This window comes from Anomalospiza imberbis, chromosome 5 (assembly GCF_031753505.1).
Source record: "Anomalospiza imberbis isolate Cuckoo-Finch-1a 21T00152 chromosome 5, ASM3175350v1, whole genome shotgun sequence".
NCBI classification, from domain to species: domain Eukaryota; kingdom Metazoa; phylum Chordata; class Aves; order Passeriformes; family Viduidae; genus Anomalospiza; species Anomalospiza imberbis.
This window is the reverse complement of record NC_089685.1, coordinates 60,223,114-60,238,488: the sequence shown is the minus strand read 5'-3', so window position 1 is coordinate 60,238,488 and position 15,375 is coordinate 60,223,114. Positions and strand designations below refer to the sequence as shown.

General features: G+C 39.0%; 2 protein-coding genes across 4 annotated transcripts in view; both read right to left on the bottom strand.

Annotated features, from left to right (window-relative positions):
- The window catches only part of CSF2RB (colony stimulating factor 2 receptor subunit beta), a 13,547-nt gene extending 12,139 nt beyond the window's left edge, over positions 1 to 1,408 (bottom strand). The window contains exons 1-2 of the mRNA XM_068191143.1: positions 1,079 to 1,408; positions 83 to 277 (exon numbers count right to left, since the gene is read on the bottom strand). Of these exons, the coding sequence (XP_068047244.1) occupies positions 83 to 146 (64 nt within the window). The 5' untranslated portion in view covers positions 147 to 277; positions 1,079 to 1,408. The remainder of the gene's footprint in view (positions 1 to 82; positions 278 to 1,078) is intronic.
- A 1,452-nt stretch (positions 1,409 to 2,860) lies between these two features.
- Positions 2,861 to 15,375, bottom strand: part of NCF4 (neutrophil cytosolic factor 4) — a 35,962-nt gene continuing 23,447 nt past the window's right edge. For 2 of the 3 annotated variants that reach the window (XM_068191144.1, XM_068191147.1), the window contains 9 exons: positions 11,426 to 11,510; positions 10,104 to 10,257; positions 9,730 to 9,800; positions 8,194 to 8,321; positions 7,174 to 7,231; positions 5,519 to 5,617; positions 4,647 to 4,777; positions 4,491 to 4,556; positions 2,861 to 3,715 (listed from right to left, as the gene is read on the bottom strand). In XM_068191144.1, the coding sequence (XP_068047245.1) occupies positions 3,487 to 3,715; positions 4,491 to 4,556; positions 4,647 to 4,777; positions 5,519 to 5,617; positions 7,174 to 7,231; positions 8,194 to 8,321; positions 9,730 to 9,800; positions 10,104 to 10,257; positions 11,426 to 11,510 (1,021 nt within the window). In that variant the 3' untranslated portion in view covers positions 2,861 to 3,486. Of the gene's footprint in view, positions 3,716 to 4,490; positions 4,557 to 4,646; positions 4,778 to 5,518; positions 5,618 to 7,173; positions 7,232 to 8,193; positions 8,322 to 9,729; positions 9,801 to 10,103; positions 10,258 to 11,425; positions 11,511 to 13,422; positions 14,162 to 15,375 lie in introns of those variants that run through there. The other variant, XM_068191145.1, reaches the window with a different exon arrangement.

The window sequence follows — 15,375 nt, the reverse complement described above, 5'->3', positions numbered from 1 at the left end:
AGCATTAGCTGAAAGAAGGAGACAGATTTAAAAAGAAAGGTAATAATGGAAAGAAAGAAGAGAATATGAATTTGAATCTCACCTTGAATGGCTTGAACATTGAAGACCAAATACAGATGCAGCAGCAGGATGAAAATTTCTTTCATGCTTATATTGTCCTTGGCACACAGGCTTGATCCTAACTCAGAATTTCAGAGTTTTCATTGCCCACTGGCTACTCTCTTGCCCTGCTTACTGTAGAGCTGTTTGTTTCTGTTTCACATAAAGAGAAGTAAAACTGAATAAGGGAACTTCTTTAAGAGTATGTTGAAGTAACATTCAGGAAGAACTTCTACCAAGCATTTCTTGTAGGACAAAATTCATATCTTCTCATTGTGTGTTGTTGCAATGCAAGCAAAGAATGAAGTAAATGTACATTTCCAAGGAAATGCAGGGATTCAGTCAGCTGAGTAGCAACAAGAAAAAAATCTTAATTTGTGATGAAAACTTATCCTTAAAATTCATTTAATTCTTCTGCTCTTTATGCTTAAAGCCTTCCTAATGAACGACAACAGTGGTTAATTTCCTTAAATATATGATCTCAACGACACAGTTCCTGGAGACACAGTGGTTGGATTTCCATATTCATTCACTTTGAGAATTTCCTTCAACACACTACTTTTCTCAGCGCCCCCCAAACAAGTTGCAAATTGTAGACATACTACCAAAGAAATGAAAATTATTTCTTTTTTTTTTTTTTCCCTGGTGATTGTAGAGAGTGGAAGTAGATTGAGCAGTTCCAGGACCATGGACCACACTGTTCAATACTGCCATCTCCCATCACTCTCTCAAAATCATAATACACATGCCTACTTAGGTACATTACAGATATGAGACTTTTTCTACTTTAGGGGAGCATGGAAAAACCCTTTTTCAATTCCTATTGACTTTTAGATTCCCAAAAGCTGCTTCCTTGGACTGGAAAGAGCTGCCTGAGCCCTTGGATAATCATTGCAGCTAAGGAATCCCTCAGTAACTCACAAGTTCTTGTATCAGAGCAGCCGTTATGCTTCCCCCAGAAAGGAAGCCATTCCCTTACCTGAATCCAGGGGTGTCTGTGAGGCAGATGATTCAACCTGATGTTTGACTCTCCCTGCCCAGCACCACCCCCCAGCACCAGAATCCTCTGATGCAGATATCAGCAAACCCACACTTGCCTAGAACTGGAGACAGACGTATAAACCAACCACAGGATTTTTTTTGGCAAGTAAGTCTTCAAAATTACTACTACATCTTTTGTGAACCTCAAATGCCAGTTTCAGAGAAGCTGACACCGCCCTTTCAAGGAAAGTCTGTGCAGTTGGACAAAATAGGAAGTCTGTGCTTCCTATTTTAGCCCCCAAAGCACGCACTTAAATGGGACTGCTAGGTTAACTGGGAAGGGAGGGAAAGGAAGTTTGTCATTGCCAATCTGTTTGTTAGCAATTACCAGATCATGAGACTTATGTATTTTAAGAAAGATACAGGACTGACTGCAGCAGATGTAAGAAAGATGAAGAAAGAATTTTCTATTTTTTACTCCAGTGCTGTTTCTTGCTTTGCTCTCGAACTAGACAATCTTCATGGCAGGGATTCCTCTGGACTTTTATTTGTACACCTGTATTGGGGGAGAGTGAACTACATTTCTCTCTGTAACTTTTCATTTTTAGTAATATTTCTAAGTTTTACCCATTTCAACAACAATTAATAATAAATTATAAGTACTATAGTACATAGAGGAAGCAAAAGAAAACTGATGACAGTAGTTGATCTGAAGTTATCCTACATCCAAGGCAGCCTGATCTTTTAATACAACTATAAAACTTAGCCCAGTAGCCTTCAAAAATAAACCTTAGGAAAGTTAGGAAGCCATAAGGGAGAGACATGCTCAGGTTTGTGTTCTCAGGAATAAACTACAAGGGCTCATATAAGTCCCCAGATACAGAATACAACTGGCAGAGTCTGTCTGTCCTGCACTGCTACTCCTCCTCTCAATCCCATGGTACTGACCAAAACCACAGTCAACACAGTTATTCTCTCATCAGAACTGCATCAATAAACAAGCAAAAAAAAAAAAAAAAAACCTAAAAAACTATCACGTGAATAAGGGAAAGATGCAAAGCAAGACTGAGAATATGGAGAATATCTGGGGTAACTGTTTGTGAGAAGGTGTCCAAATAAAACCTGCAGACATTTAGGGGAATGTGTAACTTGGCTGGATGGGAAGAATTTATTTTGCACTGCAGTTTAAAGGCAGAGGGCGATCATCCTGTCCTGATTTTCAAAGGCCAATGTGTTTATGTTCTTCCAGCACCCTTATAAAAGAGGACAGTTGTTTCCTAGTAGACATTTTCCCTCCCTTTCCCTTCTCATTGACAATGCTCCTCCATTTTGAGAGAGACATGCTGGGATGCTGATTACATCACAGGATCTAGCTGTCAGTGGAAATCTGTGAGTGCCACTTGCTCTGTTGAACTCCAGCAACAGGTAACAAAGAATCCTGCACACCAGAAGCTTTGCAGTCCATACATACTGTTAGGTTTCAAACTTACAATGCATTTTCTTACGTATCACCACATGTAATACCACTGACACAATCATTGCTGTTTCTTCATCTCCTTTCTAAACTGCATTGCTACAATGCCTCTGAAGCAGGAAGTTACATTTTGTAGTATTTAAGTAAAATAATGTCAAGAAGCACCCCCCAAGGAAAAAAACCAACACTTTTAAATAAAAATCGATGAACTAATATTTAACTTTATTTGTTGAAGAATCTGATACAGTGATTTCTTGTTAGTTCTACTTTTAAATGCATTGTCAGAAGGCAGAAGATAGATGCTGTTTGAGTAGATATCCTACACATTTTCCCAGAACATGAAAATAAGTAGATTGTACAATTATATAAAGGCCTATGAGGAACACCACAGGTGTATTAGGTTTGATTCACAGAATTCAATATACTGGTCAGTGGAAAAGAAGCTAAGATGGGCTGCAATTTCTTCACTGAAATCCAAAAATGTTTTCTTGATGCTCCTAGGACAAACTCTGAACGCTCAGTCAGACTCCAACATGAGAGAAATAATTACACAGTGGCCCACAAACCTTCAGATCAGCAAATAAAGAGAAATTTATGGGATCCTAGAGAAAAAACAGAAGCTTATGAAGACATTTTGGACCAATAACTAGCCTTGGGAGTGAGAACAGAAAGTAGAGCCGGTCTAGGGGCTCAGGAGACATCTATTGCAGGCTAACACTGACTTGCTTTGTGATTTTATTTCTCTATTCCTCACTTTCTCTGGTCTCTATGTAGATGTCTGTATTGCAGATGTGTGCTAAAAGGCTGAAGAAGTTAACTAAGTACAGATTTTACACTGAAAGGTAATATATCACTAAAAATTACTCATTTCAAGGACACCTCAAAGACATGTTGAAGGAAGCTGCCTGCAGAGAGGGATATCTATATAGCACTTACATTGCTCCTAATGTTTGAGGAGCACCTGTTCCTGGACTGGTGTTGTAGACACCCAAGTCATCTTTGTGAGTGATGTGCAACTTCCAAGGGAAAAAGTGCTTCTCAGAGGGACGACTTCTGCTCTGAGACACCATGAGTTCAACATCCTGATCAGAGAGCAAGCGGATCAGATCACCATCAGGGTCCCGGTAATTCAAAACAATGTCATCTTGGTTAAACTCCTGCCTGGGAGAAAAGAAATGGATTGATCCCCAGAAATCAAGGAATACCTGGGAGGTGCTACATGATGCTCAATATACTGACAATCTCATTAATTTTGATAAAAGTCACACAAAGCCTTGGGTGTCTTGGCTTTCTTGATACAGCTAGTACTAGAAATCATATAGCCACATTCATGCTGTGTTGTGTTTAAGCTAAGAAATTTACCAGAACCAAGAACATTTCCAGTAACACCACATAAATGGCACAGTTAATCTGTGTGTTTGATAAAATTGCCATGCAAAAGAGCTGACTGTGGTTACCACCCACTTTTGCCTACTTATTTTTGCTCTTTCTGAGGAGTGTAAGAATATTAGAACAGGTGTTCTCTTACCAATATTTTCTAATATTTAATGTTGATGTTCAACACCAGATTAATCTAGTTTAACACAAGTTGAACAAGTGTTAGAAGGCCATGTCCTACATCCTGAAGAAATGTACTAGACACAAGATGCTTTTATGGGGGTATGGCTCTTATCATAATACAAGAAATGGAAATTTCTACCCATCACAATTGAGTCAGAAGTGTGTGTCATTCCTTACTCAGTGACAATCCCAAGAAGGACTAGTGTCTGCACAGATGGCCCTGGGCCAAGTCAAAGTGTAACTTCTTCAAGACACTTGAAAAGTATTTCATACACAAAACATGTTGGTGACCAAGTAGAATGTTGAAAATCTCAAACCAGAATGAACTTGACAAATGTTTAAGTATCAAATATATAACCAAGTGCTTGCATTGTACCTCATCAATTCCATTAGGTCTTTGAATGATGGAATGCTGCTCAGATCCTCTTCCACTGAGATATCCCTGTATTTAGAACACATCTAATCATTACATATCATGACAAGAGAATTGTTGGTGTTTCTTCAGCAAACTTGAGGACTATTTTGTTACTACCTGATGGTGCTCACAGTCTCGTCATAGTAATAACAGCGAACTTTATTAACTGTGTCTTCCTGTTGTGGTAAATCTTTTATGATCTTCACAAAAGCACATGGGAAAATCCCAGTGGCACCATCAGCAGTTCCCTGGAATGATAGGAAATGTTAGAACCAAGAAAACTCTGCCATTTTGGCCACATGAAATAGGTTCTGGAATTAAATTAATTTACATAGAAACAACAATAAGAATTTTTCCATTATAATCAAGAAAAGAAATTATATGGAAGTGACCTGATGGCATCCCTACAAAAAGGTTATACAATTACATAGTCAAATACCAGGCAGGGGAGTGAAACAGTGTGTAAAAAATGCAAGTCAGATGGTTAGCAAGGAAGGCTGTGGTGTTTGAGCAAGCAGAGATACCATATCAGCAAACACACAGTATGTTCCCCTCATCCTTTTTTCAGAACACTGCTGCATTACCCAAGTTCTCTCTAATCAGGCTGACGTGTGTTGTGGTATGAAGCATGAAGCATACATCAACTCTCCCTGAGGCAAGAAACCAATTAGTTGCTGAAATGGAGTTTCCATCTCCTTTCTGTGGCCTTTTTCTGTTCTAATCACTTCCAAAGAATTTAAAAACATTCCAGCAGAAGCAAATGCAAATGAAAACAGAAGTCTGGAGGGCAGAAAATTTGTAAGCTAAAAACCATCAAGGAACCAAACAATTACTAATTTGGAATCAAGGATTTAGTCTTGACAGTAAGACCTGATTATGATACAGTTTCTCCTTGAAAGGAAGAGGCAGGTCACAAGGATCGGGAGAGCCCTTTCAACTCATACATTTCAAGGTATGCTAATAATTCAATACTGCTATTGCAGTCTTACCTCCAACCAGTCTTTGTTTACTTTGCTGAGTAGATAGATCAAATCTCCCTTCTTGAATCTGAGTTCCAGTTTATTGGTTCCAGGAAAATCAAATAGTGCCTGTGGAAAGTAATAACCTTGAAATTATGAATTCACAGAATTATGAAAGCAAATCTTTCTGTTGTGTTCTTGAGGAGAAAGCATAAAGCAGCAAGACTGTGCATTTTGTCATCATATATGTATTTCTGGGATAAGGTCACATATATTTGACCATAGTCTGCAGTTCTCACAATTTCTTCTCCTACTCAGTACACACAAAACTGCTTTGAAGAAGCAGTGAAAGCGCTGGGATAAACATGGCCCTGAGAGAGCTACATAGAAGGATTCTTAAAGTGGCAGAACACTGAGCACCAGAGAAATCATCATACATAAGTCGAAAGCACTTAATAGCAAGTAAGACAACAGAGGTGAAGCCAACTGACAGCTTGAAATCCTGAGAATTGAAAAATATATTATTTCTTGTTGCAGCTTTACGGCTTTTAGATTTGCTGCAAAATATCACAAAGAGCCTTAAAAAATTGCAGAAATGTTGTGTCTTAATTTAAAAACTGTTGTTTTTACATTTAGCTTTCAGGTCCGGGTGCTGAGCTGGGAGATGTGGGAAAGCTTGGGAAATTGACGTGTTGTTGAAATGGAACTTAGATGCCCTCTTCAGGGAAAAAAAAATAAAAAAGGAAGTAAATACATGCTTATCACAAAAGGTTGGATAGTTAAAGTGGCTGAGTTATCAAAAATGCACATCTCCTCCATTGTCCTTAGAGAACGTGGTCGCCATTCAAATGGTCTTAGAGGAGCAAAAATGAAAAGGTGTTATTTTTTCTGTGTTGCAATGGTTCTTTTGGTCTTGTTAATGGCAAGAGTCCTCTTAATTAAAAAAACAAACAAAACAATGCTACTGTTGTGCTAGTGGTTCAAATGTCTACTTAATAGCCCTTTCAAAAGCCTTTTTTCACCTATTGAAAAGTTCTGGTAGGTATATTCAGTACTAATAAATTAATAGATAAAACCCAAGAGATATGACTGTTCCAAGACCTGTCATTTTCTGTGTAAAGAACAAAAGCAACAAATCTCAAAGCAGATGCATGGGGATTTTAATCTTATATGGCAAAGTCACATGTTTCAGGAAGCAAGACCCTGCTCAGACAAATACTTGTTACAAAGCAGTCTCATGTGCTTAATATTGAGAAAATATACCACAAAAGACAAGAGTATGGGCAATTTTGTTACAGAAAATGCTAAGATAATAATTTCACTTGCAAAGCTTTTAAACATATGCTGAAGTCAATGAAGCTGAAGTTTATGCCTGTTTTAGATTTAACTTATGGGTAGCACTATGCAAATGTGAACCACTTGGCAGTAAGCTGCACATATCTCAGTTTTGAATCTCCTGTCATTCTGATTTCACCATGGACCTTCTTATTACTCAAGTGATGAGGAGCAAAACACCTCTTTCCATCCTTTGTTTCATTCCCTGTTGTTAAAATCAATTGTTTTTCTCTGTTTATTTCACTTTCTTCCCCCAAGCTCTAATTGAAAATGGCAACCTGATGGATGAGTTACCAAAGTAAAACAGAGTTTAATCTCCTGTCCTATGACAGGTTGTGCAGAGTACTCACCTCAGCTCGTGGAGCTGCGGTGCGGTCAAAAACAGGCACTTGATCTGAAATGCTCTTACTGCAAAGAAATGAGACAACAGGGAGGTAAACATCCTTCCAAGTCATTAAAAATGCTACACAATCAGTAGTGCAGTGTCTGTGTTTTTACTATTTAAGGGGCATGTAAGCCATAGATCACTGGAGAAACTGCATGAGAATATGTGTGCAGCACTCAAATAAATAAATATGGATGCAACAACACTGCCCTAGTTCTCTCAGCTTCAGTGCAGAGCAGCAGCAATCTGATGGTGTCTGCTGCTGAGAACAGATGGAATTTTCAATACAGTCAGTATTCTGGACCCCTCTTCCACAACACTACTTAGTCCCCCTACTCTGCCTTCTGGGCATCATTGTTTCTAGCTTTTATGGCATTTAGTTCAAACTCTGCCATCATACACACATGCAGTTTTTTCACTGTTTGACGTAGGTGAAAAGGAAGCGAGTCCATCTGTGGAATGCTGGAAGGAGAATTAATTTATCTGAAGGGTAATGAAGCATGATGTCTACTTAGTTCTCCAAAGGGGTGTCAATGCTGCTATGTAGGACAGGCCCCTGTTTAGACAAAGGATGGGAACAAATTAAGCATTCATTTTCATTTAGTGTCTGAACCAGATCTCACTGAATTCAGTGCTAAAACTCACATTGACTTCAGTGCTGCAAGCTTATGTCCTTAAGCTTGGCCTGTATATTCTGCACATTGTAGAGAATACCATTAAAGAAAAATGGGCAGATAGAGCTGGATACTATTTTTAAAAAGCAAGGTATACTCTCATTTTGGAATTTTCCTTTAATGCAAGTACCACATTCACTTTAAAAATCTGAGATTACTGAAAAAAATAAATACTCTTCAAAGACCCTCATATTAGGGATTCATGGATTCACTTGGAAAACACAATGGTGATCCTCATCTCTCTCTCCCCCCAAAACTGGACAGCATCTCTTACATTAAGCAATGCTGAAAAAAACATGTCAATCACTTACATTCGGCGTGTCCGTGGGCGAAGCCGTCTCAGTCTGTGAGGCACCTGCTCACCATCAAAGGTTGAGTGGTAGAAGAACAGCCGAACGTCCTCATCCATCAACACCCAAGCAGGGAGGCAGAGTAGGTTCTGTGCCAAGAGCAAGCAGGAAGCAGAGTGTAACAGTGGGAGAGACCAATGCTCTATTTATTTACATGTAACAAATACACCTCTCTGACCTACAGGATCATGAAGGATATTCATTACTGCCAGAAATCTCCCTCCTCTCCTTTCTCACTCAGCAGGACACAGATGAACAGCTGACAGTCTCTCCTCTTTACTCCTGAAGTTGGCCAATGTATTGCTTCACTTTTTTGTACCTGATTTACTGCAGGAGTAAATTGCTTTTTGTTTTTCTTTTCAGAACATGAATGACTGTGGAAAGAAGGCTTCCACAGTTCCACTTTCCACTACTTCTTAAGTAGTGGAAATCTTGGCCAGTGCTTTAGACTTTTACTGATTTGAAGTTCAGTTCTTCAGTTAACATGCAGACAAAGAATATCTCTCCTTGATGTATAGTGCATCTTCACTGTAATTCAGGTACTCTCAGAAGCCCACCTGTCCTGATTCTGGCTGTGAGGGAGTCAGTTTTCTTCTTAGTAGCTGGTACAGTGCTGTGTGTTGGATTTAGCATGAGAATAATGTTGATAACACACAGATGTTTTAGTTGCTTCTAACTAATGGCTTACTTAGTTTAAGCCAAGGGCCTTTCTGTTTCCTAAGTCCTGCCACTGAGGAGCTGCACAAGAAGTCAGGAGGGAGCATGGCCAGGGCAGCTGGTCCAAACTAGCCAAAGGGATATTCCATGCCATAGGACATCATGCCCAGTATGTAACTGGAGGGAGCTGCCCAGGAGCCACAGATCACTGCTCAGTGGACTGGCTGGGCATCGGTCAGCAGGTGGTGAGCAATTGTATTGTGCATCATTTGTTTGTTTTCTTCTTTAGTTTTATTTCTTTGTATTTTTGGTTACCTCCCTTCTAATCACAATTATTTATTAGTATTATATTTTACTTTATTTCAATTATTAAGCTATTCTTATCTCAACCTATGGGTTTTACAGTTTCCAATTATCCTCTCCATTCCATTGGGGAGGAGGGAGTGAGCAAGAGGCTGTGTGGCACTTAGATGATGGTGGGGTTAAAGCACAACCCACACACCATTCTCCTAATCCCTTGGATGCACACACCAACTCTGTATCCATGCAACACCTGGAGATTCACCATGTCCTCATACCTCTTGGGGGGTTTTGGTAAGGATGTCTGTCTGTATATGAAGACAGAGAGTGAGCCTTTGTGAACTGCATGCTCCAGCAGATCCTACAGTGTGAACAATCTGGGGAAGAGGACTCCAGGCTGTACCACAGTGTGGGCACTGTGTCTTCAGGAAAGCAGAACAGAGAGAAGCAGATACTTGGAACTCTAACAATACTGTCTGTCTTAGCTGATTTCAACGGCTAAGTATCTGCAATGATCTTTACTTTAAAATTAAGTTTTACCTTAATGTAGACATTTAGGATAGGAATCCTGTTCTCAGCAATTTCCTTTTTGGCACCAACAAAAACTTTTCCTGGAAAATATAAAACCTGTGACAGTTATTACAGAAAAAAAAAAAAAAAGAGGCTGTCAGAGAAATGAAGCAATCAGGAGGAAGTAGAAGCTCAAAAAATTTACATATTTTCTAAAGGATTTTAGGTTTCTAAATGAACTTTACCACAAGTGAAGGGACTGGCAATGGAACATGACTTCTCTGGCATCCACAGCCAGGAATTAGTTCCTTGTCAAAACTACTTCTCTCATTGCACTCCTGTTTAGGATAGCCTGGAGCTAAGAAAGCTGCTAATTCTGCAAAGGTTTGGTACTGACAGCTTACCTGGCAGTACAGGGAGTGTGCAGGTAAATGGGCTGTTATTGCTCTCTGGCCCATATTTCTCCTCTAGTTTGGTGTGCAGGGCATAGAACTCACGATAGCGCCGGAAAATCAGGTATCTGCCACCACCTTTAAGCTTTACTTCAATGACAAACATCTGAAACAGGAAAGAGGGATTCAGGCTGATGTTCATAATTATAAATACTCACAAATGTGAGTGAGGTATAAAATAGGAACATAAGATCAGTGCTCCATTAGTGGGAATAGTTTCTTAGGAGCAGAGAGGAAAGCAAACCTTCAGTTAATCATCTGCAAATGCAGGCACTAGGATATAACAAGGTAGCACCAGTGTAGTATTTGTGTGGGTCCAGCTTGCATGTGAAGCATGTCCCTGTGGCTGCTTTATATTATATAATGTTAAAAGGAAACATGAAATCACTAGATTCAACTTTATGCTTGCACACTTTTCCTCAGTGACATGCAAAATACATTAGGGAGACTAATACAAATATTTTATAATAAGATGCTTTGGACATCTAAATCTAGAGACAGATATCTAAATGAATTGATTTTCAGAATTGAAGGCAGTCATACTTCTTCTTTGACTTTAATGTACACAATCGTAGAAATTATTGTCTGACCTCCTTCAACCACTATTTTATTTCTCTTTTGACAAAATTGCTTTGCTCTAAAGGAAACCAAAATTTCCAGGCACTGACCTCTGAGTCACATTGGAGCCAGATCCTTCAGAAAATATAAAGAGAGAGCAACCAAACATCACTCTATTCCAGAGAAAAACCTGAATACTGCAGTGGGAAGGGTTTTATGAGCAACGTCTCCAGCAGAAGTCAGACTGAGATGGTCATATTCAAACCTTCAGAAAATCTTAGTGCCTTTCCCTACTATTCCCTTCCTGTGTGCTCTTTCGTGTCCCAATATGCTACCTCCTGTGAAAATAGGAGCATCCTAACTTGCCAGTACCACGGAATAATAAGCAAGACTCTGCCTTTCTACCCTCTGAATTACTTTCCCACTATCTTCACCAATGGTAGAGCACTCCAACAGGAAACAAATCAGATATTAGGAAAATTATGATGCTAGAGGATATCTCCTACATTTCATTCAGAGAATAAATTTTTAGACTGAATCTGGGATAACTATACTCCATTCCAGAAAAACAAAGCACAGAGAAGTCTTCCATATGGAGCTATTCATGCCAAAAAGCAATTACACCAGATTAACTGCGTTTTGCTTCCCACAACCAAACCAGTCACAGGTGAAGGTATATAGAGGCAGGATGAGGCAGGATAAATCTCCCTTCTTACATAGTAATTAGTAAAGCCTTTCTTCTCTTCAATATCTGCAATATTAGCTGAAACAGGTACATCATCTGGAAGCTGGTCAAAATCACTGTGAAGCAAGAACAGAAGATTTAGGTTACTCATATTGGTAATAGCCTTTGAGGTATCCTATGCCACACAGAGCAAAGATAGGCAATATCACATTTTCTAGGATCAAAACCAAGACGTTAGAAACTCATGGTGTCATTCTCTTCTTCTGGAGGTCTGATCTTGAGATGTCAATTTTCAATAAGTTCAGCACAAGTCAGTGGCCATTGAGAAGATTCATTATAGCTGAAAAATACCCTTCTCACTCCTAGGCTTGCTCAAGGAACAGGACTACAAAACAAACACTTGAATTGCTAAGATTTTCCTGAGACATGTGATCAGCTGTGGATGCATTCTTAATCCTTCCTTAATCTAGGAGATTTACAAACAGAATTCTGTATCAGTAGATCCTATTCTAAGGAGATCATTATACACCATTATACATTATGCTGCTATTATTACTGCATTACTGTAGGGAATAGGAAACAGTTCTGAGAAAACAGCTTGTTATGCAAAGTGCTGTAGAAACTGACAGCACAAAGCTAAATCCTAAAAACTTTCTACTCTGTGCAAGATGTACAAAATGTACCACATACATATAAAAAAAGAAACAACAGGATAAGCACAAACAGAAAAAGAACAAAGGAACAAAAGCATAGTATTGTTCTATATCAAAACTGGTGGTGCCTACACTAGCTGTCAAGTTTTCTTGTAAACATCACAATAAAGCGGCTTGGACGAATAAGCGGTTGGGATCTTAAAGAGGCTTGGACAAATAAGACTAGGCTATCAAATATTTGGAGAGAGACCTCCCAGTCACAGCAGGTAAGATTCATCACAGAATCACAGAATATTTGGAGTTGGAAGGGACCCACAAAGATCATCAAGTACAACTCTTAATGAATGGCCCAGATGGGGTTTGAACCTATGACCTTGGCATTTATCTCCCAGTCACAGCAAATAACCTGAAGCAAGCACAAAAATACTTGTTTGAAAATGTCAAAAATGTGTGAAGGAACACATGGTAGTAGGCAAGGTTAGAATAAGCTTTGCAGATCCTAGAAAGAATCGGATTTGAAGTGAGAAGGAAGGATCCCTGCAGGAACACTTAATGAGCAGCCATATGACCACAGTCATGTTACTGGTCTATACTGCCCACACTACAAAAGAGATTGGATGGGCAGGTGCTTTTTCCTCTATGACCTTCTCCTTGGTGCAACAGCTTTGACAAGCAGCAGACAAATTCACATTTGCCTCAGTGTAGTCAGAGGGGTATTTATACTAACACCTGAGTAAAAAGAATCTAGAATGAGGAAAAATTAATAACAAATGAGATAAAGAGAGACTTTTAAAAGGATCATCTAAGAAATGCCAAGCTGACAAAATGTTTAATAAAAAAAAAAAAAAAAACAACTGGTAGTTGTCTCAGTTTATCCTGGTAGGAGAATGTCCCAGGCTGGGGCTTCCACAAGGCGTAGCCCATTTGAAATGCTGAAGTAATGATGCAACATCTTGCAATAGTTTGCTGTACAAGGAAAATGCCATGAACCAGCACCACCCACAATACTGTAAGCACTACCCCTTACTGTGAAGAGGGATGTGGTTATGGAGACCAAGAGATATAATTAGTCATATCACAAACACTCATATCATAAACTCCAGTAAAAGGGAAACTTGTTTTGCAGCTATAAAGAGGACAATGACCCACTATGTCCTAGGTCATGAATATTCCCCACAAAAAGGAGAAAGTCCATTCCAGCATAAGAAATGTTCTGTTCGACCCTAAGCAGCCTAATAGTGTGGAAGTTACACACTGTTCTGATAACACAAAGCCTTTTAGAATCACCAAAGATGCTTGCATCCAAATTAACCAAACAGATGACAGGAGTTACATGAGGCTTGTGGGGAGGCAGGAGCAGGGAGAGACACGTTACCTCTTTTCTCGCAGCTGTCGGGGAAGAGACATTGTTCTTCTTGAATCCAGATGACTAAGATCTATTCCTCTACTTCTTGGGCAGTCCCTGGTTTAATAGGATGAACACAAAGTCAAAGTAATTCTCCCTGCATTAAACAAGACTCCTTTGAAAGGCCTCAGAGATCTTTTTTTAATGTTTCAGTGTCAGACGATTTCTGCTGTACCTCCACAACCCCACGAGTTTGAGGAAGTACCAGGGGAAAACAGTAATAAAGAAAGACTGTTCTGTGATGTCTGTCATGTCTCAAAACTGACACAATTGAGAAACTGAAAGCCCAAGAAAAAGCAGAAACTATGAGCCACATATTCCATTGTCCACCCTCCACTGAAATATTTGCCTCTGTTGAAAGCCAGTATGAGTGTGCTCAGCGAAGTCTGTTTTGCCTCAGCTAAAATGTCCTCATATATAACTTTGCATTAATATTTGTAAACTAGGATGAATACTTCTGATCTCTTCTCGAAGCTCTGTGATTCCCAAGGATCCTCCTTTTCACAGATCAAGAGCCAGGAGGTGGAGCTAAAGAATAAATTTTAAAATGGGAGCAGAACGTATCATCAGAAAAATTAGCTTTGTCAAACACCAGGGCATCAGGCATAGGAGATGAGATTTGAAGGATGGATCAATGAAAGGACAGGAGTCCTTTAAAGGCCAGAGATCTTTTTGGCTTCATGTGCTCAAAACAGCCCACATTTGCCACATACAAAGACAAGGTAATGGCTTGCCCTGGCTTTAACTGTAGTGACAAAGCATTTATATAACATCAGTTGACAATCTTTCAAGAAGAAAATAAAAGGAAGAAAGTGATGAGGAAACCATGATTTCTTAACAATATGGCTAAGCTGTAACACAGCTTATCTGCCTTAGTCAAAAGTGGTTATGTAGATCCTTGCCTCTCCATTTCAGTCTTAGACTCTCTTCCATTTTTGTGTTCAACATATATTTGCCTCCTTCTCCTCCTTCCGCTGCCAAGAACAAAAATTCCCATCTGAATGGAGCAAAAATCAACCAGCATCCTTCAAAATAAAACTCTATTTACAACTGTAATCATCAGCCTTGAGAGTAACTGCATTGCATTGCATTTTAATGAAGTAAATCCTTCAACCAGCTCCTTTCCATGGATAACTCTAGGCACCATAATAGAATTTGAGAGGGCATATAGTGTCTCTTGATCAGAAGGGACCAAGAGAACAAAATTCTGAATTGTATTTTCTAAGTAATCTGCTACACTGCTACTCTGCTACATATCATAGCTTTGACAAGAAAATCATAGAAAAGGTATCCTAATTTTTTCAAATATCCTGAAAGATAATCTAGATATAATGCAGGTACATATTTTAATAGACACAATGCAAAAATACGTGTTCATTGTTTATGGGAAGTGGCTTCTTCAAAACAAGTCGACAGAAACTCTCAGACAAATTGTCTATGCAACTGCTTTGCTGTAAGATGAGTAAAGCAAACTGAAAGCAGCTCAATTTCACTACTCTTGACTAGAGATTACAGCCAGTAATAATACTAACCTGACAGGATAATGCTAAACCTACTAAGAATGTTTATGATTCTGCAGTATTTTCTTGTTCTGAGCTCAACCAGAAAAAAGGCTTGCTTTTCTGATAAAAGGCAGATTTCTACCTCAGATGAGTGGATAGCTGATTTGTTAGAGGGCTTACCAAGGCTGTGAGACTAAGATTGGAAACACTGCTTTGCCATGTTCTTCTCTGCCAAATCAGTGCCTCAACTACCACGTTTTCTTTCCATTTATACTATTGTGCTACTATAGTAGAAATAACAATTTCTATTTTTTGGGCTGAGAAAATAGGCTGTCTCTAATCAAATACACATCCTTTCTCTGTTCAAATAATTATTTCATGAATGAAATAAATATCCATTACAAAACTGATATCCTAAGAG